This window comes from Cupressus sempervirens, chromosome 5 (assembly GCF_028749045.1).
Source record: "Cupressus sempervirens isolate cs-2001-9-10 chromosome 5, ASM2874904v1, whole genome shotgun sequence".
NCBI lineage: Eukaryota > Viridiplantae > Streptophyta > Pinopsida > Cupressales > Cupressaceae > Cupressus > Cupressus sempervirens.
Window position 1 is genome coordinate 956,862,592 of NC_143122.1, and position 17,369 is coordinate 956,879,960.

A 17,369-nucleotide genomic window follows, 5' to 3' on the forward strand; every position below is an offset into this window, starting at 1 on the left:
GTTTGAGAGGGCTATTAAGAAGTTACATACCGATAAGGAAAAGGATGTGGAGGAGCTTCAAGTAGGGTATCTCAATTAGGAAAGAAAGCTCTTTCACCTCTCATTACGAGAATCTTCAATAATATTAGCCAACACAAGTTTCCTAGTGATTGGCTAATTAGCCTTACTATACCTCTTTACAAGAGTGGTGAGGTTAATAACCCCTTTAATTAAAAGGCCATAATGATCAACCCTCTATTTGCAAAACAAATGGCAGCATGATAGAAAAAGGAATCAGCAAATGGGTTGAAGAGAACCTCAAATGTGTAAGTAAAGTAGGTTTCAGGCTAAAATACTTGACTATTGACCATAGCATCACCTTGAGGTACATTATTAGAAAAGCAGGGGAGAGAAAGGATGAGACATTTTGTTGCATTGTTGACTTTAGAATGGCTTTTGACAGTGTCCCTAGGAACAAGCTTTGGAACACGATCGAAGAATTGGCCATCCCTGCAAATGTTAGAGTTGTTGTTCATAGAATGTACGAAGAAGTAAGAGTTAAAATCAAAATTTTAAAAGACATTTCAGACTGTTTTAGGAGTGATATTGGGGTCAAGAAGGGCTTCTTGCTTTCACCAACTCTATTTGGCATATACATTGAAAACCTTGAAGAATAGTTAGATATGCAAAATGGTGTGGGTAACCAATTAGGTGATTATGTGATACGGGTTTTCCTATATGTGGATGATCTAATTTTGGTTGCTAAATCTACATGTGGTTTGCAAGAACATTTACTTACGCTCGATCACTTTTGCAAAATGGTTGGTAGGCAAGTTAATATCAATAAAACTAATGTTGTGATCTTTTCTAAAAGCAAAAATTAACATCAACTTAAATTCTATTTTGAGGGTAGTGTCCTTGAGGAGGTAGCAGAGTATAAATACCTTGGGACTAACTTGAACAAAAATATAAGTTGGGATGGTTGTAGAAAGAAAAGAGTTTTGGGAGGTTGCAAGACACTTTATGCTTTGTAAAATAGGAGTCGTGATGCCAAGGTTTGAGATTGGAAACAAATTAAACTTTGTTTGAGCTTCTTGTGCTACCGATTGTTCTATATGGATGTGAAATATGGGCTAGCAACATTTTAGTCTTACAATGAAGACAAATCGAGATGATCCAAAAGCACTAGATTAGCGGCAAGTTTAAAATCAAAAGCATGGTCCCTTATGATATCATTCTCTGTGAAGTGGGAGTTATATATATTTAGGCTCATGCAATGGCTCACCTCATTAGTTATCTTAAGAAAATTGAAAAGATGGAGGCAAGCAGACAGCCTAAAGTGGTATTTGATGATACTTCATGTAAACATAAAAAGGCTTGTATGCAACAAAACATCAAATGGATGACCAAATGGGATATTCATTTCAACACATGACCTGTCAACAATAAAGAAATAATTTTTTTTTTTAATGGAGAGATTTCATAAGTGAAATTGGGGAAAGGGGCTTGGTGGGAAAAATACTTATTATATTAGCGAGTTGAACCCCATAGGTGATCAACACAAAAAGGAGTATATATAGGCTAACATACCTTGGAGTGTTAAGGCTTTTATTACACAACTAAGGACCAATTCTCATCAACTCCGATGTGAGATCGGATGGTGGAAGAGACCTAGAGAGCCTTGGGAAGAAAGAATCTGCTCATTTTGCAATTCTAGAAACACTTCATTTTGGAATGTGAGGAATACAAGGACAGCATGGTAAAATTCACGAATATCCTATCTGACAACTCATGGTACAACTTATTCAACAAGGAGAACATTGAGAAGTTTAGGGGACTCATAATCAACCTCAACAAAAAGCAAACCAAATTAACAAAGTTGGTGCAGTGAGAATAGTGTCCCATAGGCTATGCTCAACCTTGTGGACATTACAATCTTATCTATCTATCTATGTATCAATTAATATGGTGTATCAGTACTGTAGCCTTTCATACGCTTTTCAAGAGTGTAAAAATGACCAATATGACTATCAAATTCCAAGGTTGGTTGATGGTTTCACGTTATTTGGAAGATGCATAAAAATCTAAGAAAGTTGACCAAATTATGGCAGCCAAAATTCTAATAATTTATAGTTTTTAGAAGACAAAATAAATTATAGAACAAGAAAGCTACAATCAAGAGAATTACAAAAGTACTATTCAAATGTAATTTATAGTTGTTCCGAGCCACTTTTTGTCATGTCCCCAATTTTTGGTGACAGTTCGATTTAATTAATTTAATTAATCTGGTTGTCCAAAATAATGAATATTTTAAGGACGACTAATTAATTATTTTAATTAAATAAATAAATATTAAAAAATAAATTTATATTTAATAAAGTGACTTGGATTATAAAAATATTTAATAAAGTCACTTGAGGGATAAGATCAAAAATGTTCTAGAAGTCTCTGGAGAGGATGGAGAGAAAAGAATAAATAGGCACCCCGGGGCTCCATTCGAATCAAGCAGTTGTTTATCTTCCTTTTGGTTTCAGATTGTGATTCAATCACAAGTGCATTGTGGAACCTAGGGTTTCTGCAATTGTCACAATTGGCCATTGAGAACGATAACTCTCAATTGGTGCACAATTTTGAGAGTGAAATATCATCTGAATTATTGCAGATTGGAGGTGACATTCAGTCATTTCATCAGGGTGATCATTTGTGGCTTAAGGCCAATTTTTTTTTGGTTCTTGCATCACTATTCTTGAAGGTTTCGATTCAGATCATCAGGTCAGGGACAAAATTGATGATTCAAGGGCCGAATTGAGGAGTTTTATTGGAGGCAAGTTACAGAAGGGGTTCGATTGCTAATGAAGAAGGGTTAATATCACTAGAAGAAGCAACCAGGGTGGCCGAATTTCGTGGGTGCTACTCGTGTATTCCTAAAATTGTAATCGCAAATTGCAGGCGGAAAGCATATTTCAATCAGCATTAATAATTGGGATGCATCATCCCTGGAGCAAGATCGTCGGAGCCAGCTGAAACAACGAGGGTCATAATTATATGCAAAGCTTGGCTACCGAGAGCAAATCCTACAACAGGCGAAAGCATATATGATCTTTTGCGAACTCCCTAGTTGAGCGTCCGCCAGCAGATCTTAATATTCTATCATCAATTGATACGTTGTCAATGGCAATCAGTATTGCGCAGGCTTTGGAAACGGATTAACAGGACAAGAAGGTGCATTTTGTGGAAGACGTTATAGGCATCGATTTATTTCACACGCAAGTGAATTCGAGTGGATGATTCAGAGTCATAATATGTGAAACTGGAATCAGGGCCAGTCATGGGAAAAGGTTATGCAGTTTGAAAGAACTGACAGTTTCTTAGAATCTTTGCCGGCTCAGACTTGGCGAACATTCAAGTGCAGATAGCGGAGTTGATAAGCATCGAGTCAGCTCTAAGACGGACGACTCCATCTACATTTCTTGACCGCCGGCCAGCAACGAACTCAGATCAGGCGTTACTCAAGGAAAATTCGCAATTTTCATTATTTGTCTACCAATTTGACAGCCGCGGCGAAATCTGAATCAAATTATGACCAGTGTTTAATCCTGAGTCTACAGCAATAACAGAAGGACGAAGGAGAGACTTGTTGACAAGATGACCATCAGAACAAATGTCATCATCTTGGAAGCTCATGTAACTGCAGGTTCTTATGACTGTTCCTATTGCCAGAGTTTATCAGGTTCCTGTTTCTAGCATTCTTCAGTTGTAATTATCAGATTCAATTACTCTCCTAGATTGCCAATAAAAATATAATATTTGCAAATGAAAGGTCTGTAAGTGTTAGATGATATTATTCTGAAACATTTTCATTATTCAAACATTATACTTGCCTACATATATGGTTATATGATAAGTATTTGACGAATTGCTAAAGACAACACAGGTTATATAAAAAGGTCATTCCAGTAGTGTTAGAGTTGTTGGCTAACTATTTGACGTCTTGAAGTTTTAATATTTCGGTGTTTTAGAAGCAATAATCCTGACCGGGTTATTTCAATGGTATCAGAGCTGAAGTATAAAGAGTTTTTTGGTGCTGGAGAAAGCAATAACCTGTCAGGGTTATTTCAGTGGTATCAGAGCGGTTTTCTTGCCATCCTGTGGGGTGAGAACCAACTTACATGAGTGATCAGCACTCTACTTCAACCAAGATGGACAGGTACAAACAAAGCCTCCGAGGATACAATCTTGGTCAAGTAATAGACATAGTATTCAGAGTCGGAATTGTGTAAAGGAGGACTATTCAGACATTCAGGATGAGCTCTGAAAAATCAGACATAACATGTCTAAACTGTTGGTTAAGCACCACCGTATGATTGACAGGCTGTCCGACCCAGCTAAGGTGAATAAATCAACTGGATTTCGTTTTGTCAAATCTTCTCACAAAGCGTTGACTGATACAATGAGAGATGTTACTAGGAACCTTAATGAGGAATTCGAGAAACAAGTGTGCAACCGGTCAGAGGCTTCAGTTCGGTCACAGGAAGAAGTGGTGAAGGATATTACGCTGATGGATAGTAACTGTCAACTTGATACTTCAATTGAGACAGTTGTATACAGGTTTCCCAAGGGTGATGCCTCAGATACTCAAGGTGGTTTGGTTCCGACAGTCAATGATTACAGTGAAGTGAGTTCAGATGATGATAAGGATGTTGATGATGAGATACCAGGTACAAATGAGCAAACACTGAGTATTCATGATTTTCCTGAAAGAGAGTACCAGGCTTAGTTAGATGCTTCGTCACATGCGGATGAGAATGGCAGTACTTCACATGATTTGTCCAGCCAGCTGAAGGTAAGCAAAGATAGTATTGTGGCTTCTTTATCTCATCATGACAGGATGCGGGAGATGTTAGAAGAGCACATCCAGATGATTCAGTTACAAGGAAGACATAAGGGAGTTCAGGCAAAATCTCCTTGTTGTGGCTTACATGCAATTGGTGAAGGAATGGGAACGACGAAGTTGAGCTATTTACATCTTCTATCAGATCGTGACCATCTCCTAAGCCTTGCCAAAGATTATTCAGATGCCTTGAGGAGGAAGGAGGAGGAGGTTGTCAAGCTTTCTCGCGAGCTTGAGGACACTCGAGCAACTTTGGCTTTACAGGACTGGGAGAAACATGGGAATGAGCATGGCATGGAGCTAAGCTTAATTTCATCGGGCACATCTGACACTCAGTTATCTGCAGTAGGTTGTTCATATGTGGTTGCTGTTAATGAGAAGACGATATCAGACAGGTATATGAAGTTAGCTGGTATTGGTCACATTACTCAGGTAAGTAGTTTGCTTGAGTTACCAGCTGTTTCTTATATATGGATTCGGGAATGTTTTAGCAGCATTTGGGATTCAGTTAACTGGAGAACACTTTATGGTAGCAATGATTGTTTGGATGCTATCATGGATTGGATTAGCAGAATACCCGGTGTTGTCTTTCTTTGTGCCAGCAAAACATCCGATGTTGGTATTGGTTTTTATACACCGTTGTTAGGTTTAGTCTATATATGCAGACGACCGTTCTTACTAGAAGGTGTTGAAGATTTTTCATATTTGACAGTGTGTACAGATGAGTCCCAGGATCGTTTTGGCTTTGATGACATCCAGGGGGATGAAGTGGACAGTTTTGAAGATTCAACTTTATTGACAAATTCTTTGGGTACAGGGGAGTTTAACAACAACATTATAGATTTTGACACTTCAGATGAGGATATGAATTTTGGAGAGGATTCACAAGATATAGATGACAATATTCTAGAAACCAGTAAACTGGAGGATACCCCTATAGACAACGCACCAGAAGAGGTTTATGGGAGGCAGTTCAGCCAGAGCCATCATGTGACTAGCCAGTTGAAAGTTAGTGAGCGAGACATTGCTATCGCTTGTGAGCACTTTGATACTGCTCGTCAGTTGCTAGCCGTTACTGGTTGGGCTACTTCTATGATGGATGAGTCCAACGGTGGTTACTTTTCTTTGGCAGAGATTCATGTCTTGCATGAAGCTGTTCGAATTTTGAAGCAGGATTATTTACGATTGGTAGCCGACCGTGATCACTTGGTTGAGTGGGGAAGTACAGCTTATGAGGCACTCTTGGATCGTGAAGAAGAGGTGAGCGAGCTTTCCCAGGAGCTCACAGCGACTACTGAGGTTTTAGAGGACACCCAGCGAGATCTACAAAAGTCGCAACTTCAGTTAAAGAAGGTGACCGTGGAGTTGGAGGATTTGCGGTAAAAACCAGCCCCAGACCCGATTCATTTGACTATTGAGGTGGATGATGGTAAGTACACTTTCGCAGTTGCTACTAAGGAGCATATTGTTGAGGCTGACACACATATTCAAGATTTGGTAGTAGCTGGTTCTAATGAGTTCGGGATACCGGTAGAGTCTAGTTTCCAGATTGATTCTTCTCAGATAGTTGATAGTGTGGTACAGTTGAATATGCCACCCTTACAGGAGGACCAGTTGTGGTGTAAAGGGGAGTATGTTAATGTTTCCTCATATAATTTTTACTGCACTGACCGTTCATGGAGTACTTGCTAGATAGTGCATGTGTTCATTTGGACTCACATAAGGTGACAGAAGGTGTTCTCATCCAAGATACTAGTGTTATTTGTAGATTGGTTGAGAAGATTATAGGGGTCCTTTCTACTATGCTACCTCACAGGGATCTCGAGGAGGGGTTAGTTGAGCAGAGTGCACAGGGACCTATCCGACTTACAGTTACTCAGAGTCAGAAATTGGAGCCATATGTTGATCACTAGTTCAGTGATGATGAGCTAGCAGCAGAGTTTGGAGGTTCTTATCGGCATTATGCGGTAGGGTACGCTCATCATTTTCCTTTTGACACAGAGATAGAAGATTGTATTTCATGCAGATGTAGATTGGCTCTAGTTTCTTACCATCCATTAGGGAATAGATTGGCACCATCTTTTGAAAATAAAATTGGTAGTAGCAAGTTACTCAGCCTGCAGCATCGACACACCCAGAGCAGTTTTTCAGAGATTGGATTTGATGGCAATGTTTCAGGTACCTATGGCTGTTGTCATATCTACAGTGCAGTTGGGTGTAGGTGTCATTTTGACAGGGGTTTGAGTTTTGATAGAGTTGATGTTTCAGTTGGCTTGAGTTCCGCAGAATGGTTTCTTCTACTGACATCTACAGTTGGTTTTCAGATGATTTCATCAGAGTTGTCAGTTGTTTGGATGTTGAGTACAGTTTCTCAGATACTGGTATTGATGATTTCTCCACGGGAGTATGATGAGGATTGGGATGACATACAGATTTACATTTGGGACCCAAGCATACTGATTGGTTTATGGTTCAGCCATTGCTTGGGGACAAGCAATTTCAGGAAGGGCGGACTATCATGTCCCCAATTTTTGGTGACAGTTCGATTTAATTAATTTAATTAATCTGGTTGTCCAAAATAATGAATATTTTAAGGACGACTAATTAATTATTTTAATTAAATAAATAAATATTAAAAGATAACTTTATATTTAATAAAGTGACTTGGATTATAAAAATATTTAATAAAGTCACTTGAGGGATAAGATCAAAAATGTTCTAGAAGTCTCTGGAGAGGATGGAGAGAAAAGAATAAATAGGCACCCCGGGGCTCCATTCGAATCAAGCAGTTGTTTATCTTCCTTTTGGTTTCAGATTGTGATTCAATCACAAGTGCATTGTGGAACCTAGGGTTTCTGCAATTGTCACAATTGGCCATTGAGAACGATAACTCTCAATTGGTGCGCAATTTTGAGGGTGTGAAATATCATCTGAATTATTGCAAATTGGAGGTGACATTCAGTCATTTCATCAGGGTGATCATTTGTGGCTTAAGGCCAATTTTTTTCTGGTTCTTGCATCACTATTCTTGAAGGTTTCGATTCAGATCATCAGGTCAGGGACAAAATTGATGATTCAAGGGCCGAATTGAGGAGTTTTATTGGAGGCAAGTTACAGAAGGGGTTCGATTGCTAATGAAGAAGGGTTGATATCACTAGAAGAAGCAACCAGGGTGGCCAAATTTCGTGGGTGCTACTCATGTATTCCTAAAATTGTAATCGCAAATTGCAGGCGGAAAGCATATTTCAATCAGCATTAATAATTGGGATGCATCATCCCTGGAGCAAGATCGTCGGAGCCAGCTGAAACAACGAGGGTCAGAATTATATGCAAAGCTTGGCTACCGAGAGCAAATCCTACAACAGGCGAAAGCATATATGATCTTTTGCGAACTCCCTAGTTGAGCGTCCGCCAGCAGATCTTAATATTCTATCATCAATTGATACGTTGTCAACGACAATCAGTATTGCGCAGGCTTTGGAAACGGATTAACAGGACAAGAAGGTGCATTTTGTGGAAAACGTTATAGGCGTCGATTTATTTCACACGCAAGTGAATTCGAGTGGATGATTCAAAGTCATAATATGTGAAACTGGAATCAAGGCCAGTCACGGGAAAAGGTTATGCAGTTTGAAAGAACTGACAGTTTCTTAGAATCTTTGCCGGCTCAGACTTGGCGAACATTCAAGTGCAGATAGCGGAGTTGATACGCATCGGGTCAGCTCTAAGACGGACGACTCCATCTACATTTCCTGACCGTCGGCCAGCAACGAACTCAGATCAGGCGTTACTCAAGGAAAATTCGCAATTTTCATTATTTGTCTACCAATTTGGCAGCCGTGGCGAAATCTGAATCAAATTATGACCAGTGTTTAATCCTGAGTCTACAGCAATAACAGAAGGACGAAGGAGAGACTTGTTGACAAGATGACCATCAGAACAAATGTCATCATCTTGGAAGCTCATGTAACTGCAGGTTCTTATGACTGTTCCTATTGCCAGAGTTTATCAGGTTCCTGTTTCTAGCATTCTTCAGTTGTAATTATCAGATTCAATTACTCTCCTGGATTGCCAATAAAAATATAATATTTGTAAATGAAAGGTCTGTAAGTGTTAGATGATATTATTCTGAAACATTTGCATTATTCAAACATTATACTTGCCTACATATATGGTTATATGATAAGTATTTGACGAATTGCTAAAGACAGCACGGGTTATATAAAAAGGTCATTCCAGCAGTGTTAGAGTTGTTGGCTAACTGTTTGACATCTTGAAGTTTTAATATTTCGGTGTTTTAGAAGCAATAATCCTGACCGGGTTATTTCAGTGGTATCAGAGCTGAAGTATAAAGAGTTTTTTGGTGCTGGAGAAAGCAATAACCTGTCAGGGTTATTTCACTTTTCTTCAAGAGGGGCAAACATTCTAGGTATTTAATTGTAAAACAAACAAGTGCCACATATTGGTATGTACTTGTCATTATAGATAATAGAATGAATATTAACTATGAAAAAAAATTTGAAATGTATTTAAGAAAATTAGTTAAATCATTATAATATTCATATATACATAAAGTAGGATAGAGATTAACTATTTAGAAGCCATAAAGTCGAATTAGTTAAGAATTGAAAAGTTATAATTATTTATATGATAGTTCAACACTTATATTATGTATTTTAAGAAAAAAAATGCATGTGGTGTAATTTTGTAAGATTGATTGAAAAAAATTTAATATAATTAAATATTAAGAAGTAAGAATAGATTGAAGGAAAAATAAACAAATACATTGGACAATTTAATTTTGGAGTAAACATAATAACATTTAATTACAATTTTATATATCTATGTCTATAAATAATTAGCAAATGAATTGAACCTATTATATTGAGAAAAATCATTTATTAAAATATATTTAATTGATAAAAAATATGTAGAGCATAGGAATATGGAAATGAGGTAAAAATATTTGAATATAACTGGCTAATATGTATGAAACTAATTCAATACCATTTGGTGAGGCATAGGAATGGAGAATAGGCATGTAATATTGGGAATAGGAATGGCTATTTCAATAACAAATATTTTTTGGAATGGGTATAAGCTCATTTTAGAGGCAAAATGAGAATACGTATTTTTATTCCCTATTCTAAGTGCCGAACCAAACAGAAAATGAAAAATGTATTCCAACTTTTCTATTCCTATTCCAGCAACCAAACAGGCCCGAATTGTAACAATAGTAAATAAGTGAAAGAAAGAAGATAAGATAAGATGAAAAGGAGAGAAGGTAGATAGATACCTGGTTGCAAGGTTGGGCACGAACTCTACAGGCCTCACTCTCGCTAATTCCAGATTCCTCATTCATTGCTATGCCCTCGTCATAACCTTCAATTGATTTCCGCCGTCTTGAAGTCAGGAAACGAAGCAATCAAGCCATTTGAAGGCATCACGGCCCTTCCAGTTCGAAATGCATTTTCACATGCCATGAGTGCTCATGAAAGCTTCTTCCCCCACATCCATTCACCTCAACACAACTTCATTGCGAAAGGGCGCTAAATGTCTCTCCCCAAATCGCTTTCTCCGTCAAATAATTACAAGTCTTCGCTGGGAATTAAACAATTTTTTTTTTTAATCAGATCCGCATTAATCGCCGGTTCTTCGATCTCACACGTGATTTCAGTGTCGTCTTTTCCAACTACACCATTTTTAAGACTTCCTTGGAGCATCCCTGCATATTATCAGTCGTCTCCGAAATTTAACTTCTTTTCGTTTTTTTCGTTTTTCTATTACAGAACCCGATGACGGGAAGTTGCAAACAGACATATATTCTGCAGCGTCTGTATGTGGCACACAAAATGTGGAGGTTATTCGAATATCAGGACAGTGCAAGAATAAATTTACCCATTTAAATTAAAGAGGCGGTTTTGGACAAAAAGCGGTATTGCCCCTAGTTTCACATCTAAGAATCGTCACTCCTTAATTAAATTGTACAATAGATGATGGATACTCCATTACGTATCTATTAATAATCATGAGTTGGTGACTTTTGAGACATTTTTTTTATGAATATTCTCTTTCTATTAATAAAATAATATACCTATTACATATTTACTAAAAAAAAGTTGGGGATACTAGATCATCCTATAAAAGTTCACATGACAGAAGTCAAAACCAACAACAATTCACCAAAAAAATATTTAAGCAACTCCTTTAGGCCGCAAGAGTAGTGTCAAACGGAGGGGGGATCATCACGATCATTATAACCTTAGGAATCCCTGGGATTGGTAGGTAGACTAGGAACAGTCCAGCCATCAATAACTTTCTCTTTGTCTTTCTCCTCCACCCGCAGCGGAGAAATTGCTAGAGCCATGCAGGGAAAAGACCACTTGGAGTCACCAAAGATAGGAGGAGCAACAAGAGGGGGAGCCATAGGAACTGGGGATCAGCCTGAACCGCAGTGAGGCAGAGAAGTTGAATGACACCACCAACCAACATCACACCACTAGGAGAGTGGTTAGCAGGAGCTTGCGAGTGCGGCATATGCGAGCAGTGGGCAAAAGAACTGTGACCCCAATGACGACCTTGGGGCAGAGTGTGGTCAACCAAAGAGTCAGGAAGAACTCTGGTGACCATGCAAGGCATGTTGCCCCACTGATTGAGCAATTCCTAGAGGTGGGCCACTTCTAGCACACCTTGTTGGCCTAGACAAGGATCTGCAACATGACATTATTACAAATGCATGCTTTAGTGTGCATGGTAACATTGATATCAAGAAAGTTGTCAGTGAAAAGTACAACATTCCTATCTTTTCACAAAGTAAACAAAATCTCCATCCTTAAGGTGCCAGATTTGGGTAAATTGACGAGGAATCCTTGGGGAATCACCTAGCACAATCATGTGCTAAGAAAAGGGTTCTAACCTAAAAGGATTAAAAAAATCATGTATACATTGCCAATAATTATGACCACACTTACATAACCAAAAAATTTGCAAAAATGACTCAGGATGCCCACAAAAAGGACACCGAGGATCGGGAACACCAAGATATTTGAGCTATGACCCAAGGGGAAGCCCTTGAAATAGTAGGCGCTAGCCAAAATGAGTAATCCTAGACTCAGTGATAGCATCCCAAATAGTATCAAATCGTACCCTCCAATGACAAGGAGAAGACTAAAGATGCTATTGCTAGTTGAGAGTATCAACCATAGGGAGATGTGGAAAAAGTCATTGATACCCTAAGATGGGCTTATAACTGGTGAAGGTGTCATGCCCAAACTGCGAGGGCAAAAACGCACAATAAATTTTTTTTTGAATAAGAAATAATAATAATTAAACATGCTCTAAGTTGGAAATGATTGATAATAGTTTTAGTGCAGGTTCTCTACATTACGTCTTAAGATTATAAACACGAGGATGATTACATCATTAAGATTTTGAAACTTTTGTTATAAGATTGATATCGATCATAGTCACGTTATTATGTTAACTTCACAACAACATTCTAAAATTATTTAAATAACAATCTAAATGAGTACGGTTAAAATAAATTGAAATATCTAATCAAGAACTAATTAAAAGGAATATCGCGTCTACCCATACATATATGTATATACTTTAATGAACTTCACTCAAATCTCAATTTTATTTAAACCCATAATGCTATTAAGAATTAAACATTTCTAAAGATATTAACAATATAAATTACACTTAAATATGACTAGTTGATAAAGAAAAATGATTTATCATTTTCTATTTGTCTAACATATACTAACGTAATAAAGCAAGATAATAGATCGCAACAAGTTTCTAAAACTTTAAATGTATAAAATTACTACTAAATATATATTAAAATTTAAAACAATTAACAATTAAACAAACATAATTGATAACTAACTTAAACATATACTAATCTTATCCTACACTAACACGAATTTAAAACTACTAACTAAAACTATTACTTAACAATTAAAACTAAGTTAATCAAACTAAATTATTTAACATCTAGCTTGACTCACTCCACAATTAGTATAATGATAAGCAATAAAACATGTTAATACTAATATAACTACATTAAAATATATATATAAATTAAAATTTAAACAACCATAATTAAACAACTAAATAATTAAAACTAACACTAACTAAATCTAAAACTTAATATTAATACTAACAACCATAATCATAACTAGACACAAATCCTAACACCTACACTAACTTTTAACTCTATCAACTTCAATATAAAACAAGTTTACTAAAATAATCTAACTTACCCGAAACTCCCCACTAACAACCTACCTACAAGCCTAAATACTATTCCCCCCCCCCCCTCTACCACACGTCATTCGACCCTAACCCAAATTCGAGGGCTAGGCACTTAAATTGCTTTTAAACATTACTATTATAATTTCCCACTCCTACTTTACAATATGGAGGCGTGAGAAATGCTAAAAGGTTCCTCTGACATGAGAGGGATGTCAACTATCCCACCAATAAGTGTGGAGCGATCCCCACATGCGCTGACCAGCCAACCCCTGCGCTTTTCCAAGCACTGACACATCGCAGAGGACAAACCTGTCCCTTCCCTCCTGCGCATGACAGAGCATGTTATGTCTGAGCGCCAAGGGTGGAGGGAAAGCGCTCCAAACAAACCAAATTTAGGATAAAAGATTTGCCTCAAACAAAGATCCCAAGCGCTATGATGCCATGCGCTTATTGGCAGAAATTAAAAAGGTAGGGTGATGTCACCCACAAATGTTATGACTAGTTTAAAACTCTACTTCCACCCCCCTTCCAAGAGCTGACGCCTAGGGGAGAGAGTAGTTATTGTAAAAGTTAACTAGGTAAGAGTTGATGTAAGTTAGCTAGGATATTTAGGATAGGAATTTTTTTTAAAAATAAATTTTACTAACCAATATTGTTATTTTATTGATGGTCTATTATTTTATTAGACTGTAATAGAATGAATTATATTGTGATTGTCATACAATTTCTAGAATGATAAATGTGTTTCTACAGGTCACTTTTATATGCATTTTTGAAACTTACTTGTTGGTTTAGGTCTTACTATGTAGTTTTATAGGATTGGTGTTTTAATTCTTAATGATATTAACTTATCATCTTATTAAACATCAAGCTCAACAAACAACTATTGCAAGACCATCAAAATCTACGTAAATCTTTTATGAATTCCTAGTTAATAATTTTCCATAAACCTCAAATGCTATGAATTTCAATGATACCCACATTTCATGGAATAATCATCTAAATGTTTATTTAACTATCTATTATAACTGATGGAGCACAAATTGAATAACATAGTGACTAAACTAATCTTAAGGCAATTGAGGAAATAAGGAGATCAAAATGATAATGCTCTATTCATTTTGATGGGAGTATTAAAACACACCAAGTTCTTTCCTCTATCGTGTTTCAAATTTACGTTTGGATATCTTGACATAATTCTTTCCTACATGTTCTTGCAAATTTACTTTCAACACAACCATCCATGAACTAAATCATACCAAACTCAAAGGAGATACCATACATTTACAATTTGAATCTTGCATAATTGAACATCATTGTTTCATCTTATCTTTGATATACATTCATATGACAACATAAAATACGAAAACTTTAAGAGAAGCAAAAAAATTACTCAATCACTTATTTTATTATCAACCTGATTCAAGGGCTTAGCCGGGAAAGAATCAAGAAGAAAACCCGGCGTCGTGGCCACTACAACAAAATTGAAATTACAAGTTACATAGGATGACAATCCCAATTACAACAATTTAATTGAGTTTTCTTCATGACCCTCATCAAGGGATTTATAATGTTTTCTGCAACACATCTCTAGAACCATGGAGGAACAAAATATCTGATCAGGTGACAACCAAGCATGACCAAGAGACAATAAAACATGCATAATCACACATGGTTTACACAATAGGATTCACAATTAATCAAAACTAGGGAAAGGTGGATTCTTCCAACCAGGAGAAGTCAAGCACAACACCAAACAGATGCCCAATCGGGGCTATATACCAAGAACTTCAGTTCTTCCATTTCAACATACCACAATCATACAAGGTTTGTGCTGACAGGTAGGGGCCCATAACACCCTACCCTTTCTCCCTCTTCTCATCCTGAGAAGAGACTCTACACTTGTTGGAGTCCGACTAAACAGGCCTTTCCCAAAATTGGTCACTTCTGCCCTCTCCAAGGGTGAGTAATACCAAAACACCCATGCAAGAAAATCTCAAAATTTCAAACATAAACATGAAAGGAAATCACCCAAAAATAACATGGTTTTCAAATCTTCCCATCATACCCATGAACATACAACCATTTAAACAACAACAAGGTAGCATAAGCATGAAACAAGAATGAAATCTGAACAAGGGACATGAGAATTCCAACCTTCACAAAGAAGTAATGGCAATGAACAAGTTTGAGTAGAGTTTCCTTCTCCTTGCTTCAATCTTCAAGAACTCCTCTCTAAATGTAGAGATTGGGTAACAACCTCAACTAGTCCAATGAAGGCCTCTAAATAAGCCTCCAACTCAACTACCCAAAAGGAGAAATAACTACTCCCACTCACTTACAATTCTAGAAACTCCTAACTCAACCCACACCATGGTTAAACACTAAGTGGAGGTAAGGTGAGGTGACACAAGATAACCACTTGCAATTTTCGCACAAAGGAAAAATGAGACTTTTTGAGTGGCCTCAAAAGTCAAAAAAAGGGGCTTAGGGGTTGGAAAAGACCCCTAACCCATACCCATACCCTTTGGGTATAAAAATTTCATATTTTAAAGCCTTAGGAATAGGTTTAGAGCCAAACAAAAGATAAGAATAAAATAGGACCATCTAACTACTCCAACTTGGGTCCGAAGGTTACACAACTAACCCTAATCAGCACACTGAAGAACATAAACAATTTACGAGTGTCAAGTGACACTAAAAGAACATAGTTACGAACACTAACATTTACTGAACACAAAAAGATACATACATACATCTCACAGTACAATACGTGAATTACGAACAACAAGGTTTCCAAAATTAGCACATAGAGATCAATTCTGTTCCTCCGTCGGTTTCCTCGACTAAAATATCTGTACACTCATTGCACACATCAGTAGTCCCGAAAATCACATGTACATATATACGTATCAGAAATTCACATAAATTGAACCATACATCAATCAGAGTTTCTTTCATCCTACTTAATTCTTAACCATTAAAAATCTCTTAAATCAAAGTATCAATCGTACATTTACCGATTTCATCAACATACATATACATAAAACATTAAATGACAAACATCAATGTATCTAAAAGTGACATCACACAAGATGAAATAATATAATGTGTTCTAAGCATCAGATAATGTCTCGACATCTCAAGTTGTGAGTATCAAAATGATAAAGTAACATCTAAGGCTACGAAGGATCGGGGTGAGGCCTCACAGAAGGGCATGACAAGATACCACTTCCAGTCTTTCTGAAGGATTTGAGCAATACACAATACAAATTTACATAGCCTGACGAATACCTGCATGTAAAAACCTATCACAGAAAAGAAAAAGATAAGAGGAGGCAAGGGTTTACTTTGAGAATATACAAATTGTATTCTCAAAAATGAAAAAGATGAGAGGTCATTACAAAAGATCTATCCTTATCGAAATAAATAAAAACCTGAAAAAGGGTAACCTAAAATGAAAAAGTAATTTGATAATTATTAATTAATTATTAAATGTGAATGTATAAAAGCATAAAGGAGAAATATTAAGAAGGGAGAAAAGGTAATTTAATAAATGAAATGAAATTAACCTTTTTCTCTAACAACCCCCTTTAAGATGAGCAACAATGCAAGGAAATACAATGCAATGTTGGAAGCAAACTTGGGTCCCGACAACAAGGCCTGATGAGGTACCCAATCACAATCAAATTTGTATGAAATAGAGAAATAGAGAAAACCTAGTGAGAAAAACTCTACTTCAAATACCAAACAAGCTACAATGGATCTAGCTCTAATACCATGAAAAATTTGAATAATATATAATAGACATCCACAAAACCCATCGAATACTTGCATGTAAAAACCTATCATAGAGAAGAAAAAGACAAGAGGAGGCAAGGGTTTGGTTTGAAAATATGCAAATTATATTCTCAAAAATGAAAAAGATGAGAGATAATTACAAAAGATCTATCCTTATAGAAGGAGATCAAAACCCACAAAAGGATAACCTAAAAGGAAAAAGTTTTTTACTAGTTACTAATTATCTAATAAACGTGAATACAAAAAAGCATAAAAGGGAAATCTTAAGAAAGGAGAAAAGGTAATTTAATAAATGAAATGAAATTAATCTTTTTCTCTAACACTTTCCACCAAGGTCACATAGACTGGATTCCCAATCTATGAAACAAATGATTGGGAATGATAGAGAGAAACAAATTAAAAGTTTAATGATTTGGAAAACTAAGAGGGAACTGGACCT

At 36.7% G+C, this 17,369-nt stretch overlaps 1 protein-coding gene across 1 annotated transcript in view; it reads right to left on the minus strand.

The window, feature by feature from the left end:
* LOC149559133 (potassium transporter 10-like) overlaps positions 1-10,861 on the minus strand; it is a 202,969-nt gene extending 192,108 nt beyond the window's left edge. The window contains exon 1 of the mRNA XM_089833065.1: positions 10,167-10,861. Within this exon, the coding sequence (XP_089689191.1) occupies positions 10,167-10,232 (66 nt within the window). The 5' untranslated portion in view covers positions 10,233-10,861. The remainder of the gene's footprint in view (positions 1-10,166) is intronic.
* Between the last annotated feature and the right edge of the window lie 6,508 nt (positions 10,862-17,369).